Below are 1,341 nucleotides of genomic sequence, written 5' to 3' on the forward strand. Positions count from 1 at the left end.
TCCCTAAAAACCCCCAAATTTCCCCCAAATCCCAATTTTTCTCTCAAAATCTCTAAATTCCCCCAAAAATCCTGAATTTCCCTCAAAATCCCCAAATCTCCCTCAAATGCCTTCAAAATCTCTGAATTTCATCCAAAAATTCTCCCAAAATCCTTTAATTTTCCCCCTAAAATCCCCCAAAACTCCCAAAAAATCCCCAATTTTTCCTTAAAACCCCAACTTTTTTTAAAAAATCGCATTTTTCTCCAAATTTTCCCAATTTTTTTTCCAGGAAACGTGGCCTGGATGCACCTGGAGGCCGCCCGCGCCGCTTTGCTCCGCCCCTCCTCCGTCGCCGGCCACGCCTTCTTCTGCTACGACTCCTCCCCCCGCGTCCCCTACGAGGATTTCAACCTCCTCCTTTTGGGGCTGCGCTCGGGGGGTCCCCGAATCCCCCCGGCCCTTTTGGGGTTCCTGGCCCGGCTCAACGGGGCCCTCCGGGGGCTCCTGGGCCCCAAATTCGCCCCCCTGCTCAACCCCTACACCTGGGCGGTGGCGGCCACGCCCTTCACCGTCAGCAGCCGCAAGGCCGAGCGGCGATTCGGTTATCGGCCGATTTATGGGTGGGAGGAGGCGCGGGAGAGGACCCAAAGGTGGGCCCGGAGCCTGGACGGGGCCTGAAAATGGATTTGGGAGCAAAATTTGGGGGATTTGGAGCAAAATTTGGGGTTTGGGGTTGAAATTTTGGAGATTTGGAGCAAAATTTGGGTCTAATCCTGATCCTGAAAGGAATCCAAGCCGGGATTTGTGTCTGATCCTGATCTCAGGTGGATTTGGGGTCGAGATTTGCCTTTAATTCCAGTCCATGATGAAATCCAGGCCGGGATTTGGGTGTGATCCTGATCCTGAGGAGAATCCAGGCCGGGATTTCGGTGTGATCCCAATCCTGAAATGAAGCAAGGCCGGGATTTGGGTGTGATCCCAATCCTGAAATGAAGTCCAGGCCGGGATTTAGGTGTGATCCTGATCCTGAAGTGGATCCAGGCCGGGATTTGGGTGTGACCCCAATCCTGAAGTGGATCCAGGCCAGGATTTGTCTTTGATTTCAGTACATGATGAAATCCAGGCCAGGATTTAGGTGTGATCCCGATCCTGAATAAAATCTGGACCAGGATTTGTGTGTGATCCCGATCCTGAAATGAAATCCAGGCCAGGATTTGTGTCTGATCCCGATCCTGAACAGAATCCATGCCGGGATTTGGGTGTGATTCTGATGTCGGGTGGATTTGGAGCAAAATTTGGGGTTTGGGGTTGAAATTTTGGAGATTTGGAGCGAAATTTGGGTCTAATCCCGATCCTGAA

At 51.6% G+C, this 1,341-nt stretch overlaps 1 protein-coding gene across 1 annotated transcript; it reads left to right on the forward strand.

Moving 5' to 3' along the window:
• Positions 1 to 81: 81 nt before the first annotated feature.
• On the forward strand, positions 82 to 1,335 carry LOC130588309 (3 beta-hydroxysteroid dehydrogenase type 7-like; the record flags this gene model as incomplete). The annotated part of the gene is made up of 1 exon (XM_057389248.1): positions 82 to 1,335. A coding segment is annotated over one exon (579 nt), but the record flags the coding sequence as incomplete, so codon positions are not given.
• Positions 1,336 to 1,341: the final 6 nt, after the last annotated feature.

The sequence above is a fragment of the Malurus melanocephalus genome, unplaced genomic scaffold (genome assembly GCF_030028575.1).
Source record: "Malurus melanocephalus ecotype Western Australia unplaced genomic scaffold, MMel_1.1 scaffold_4304, whole genome shotgun sequence".
Classification (NCBI taxonomy): Eukaryota; Metazoa; Chordata; class Aves; order Passeriformes; family Maluridae; genus Malurus; species Malurus melanocephalus.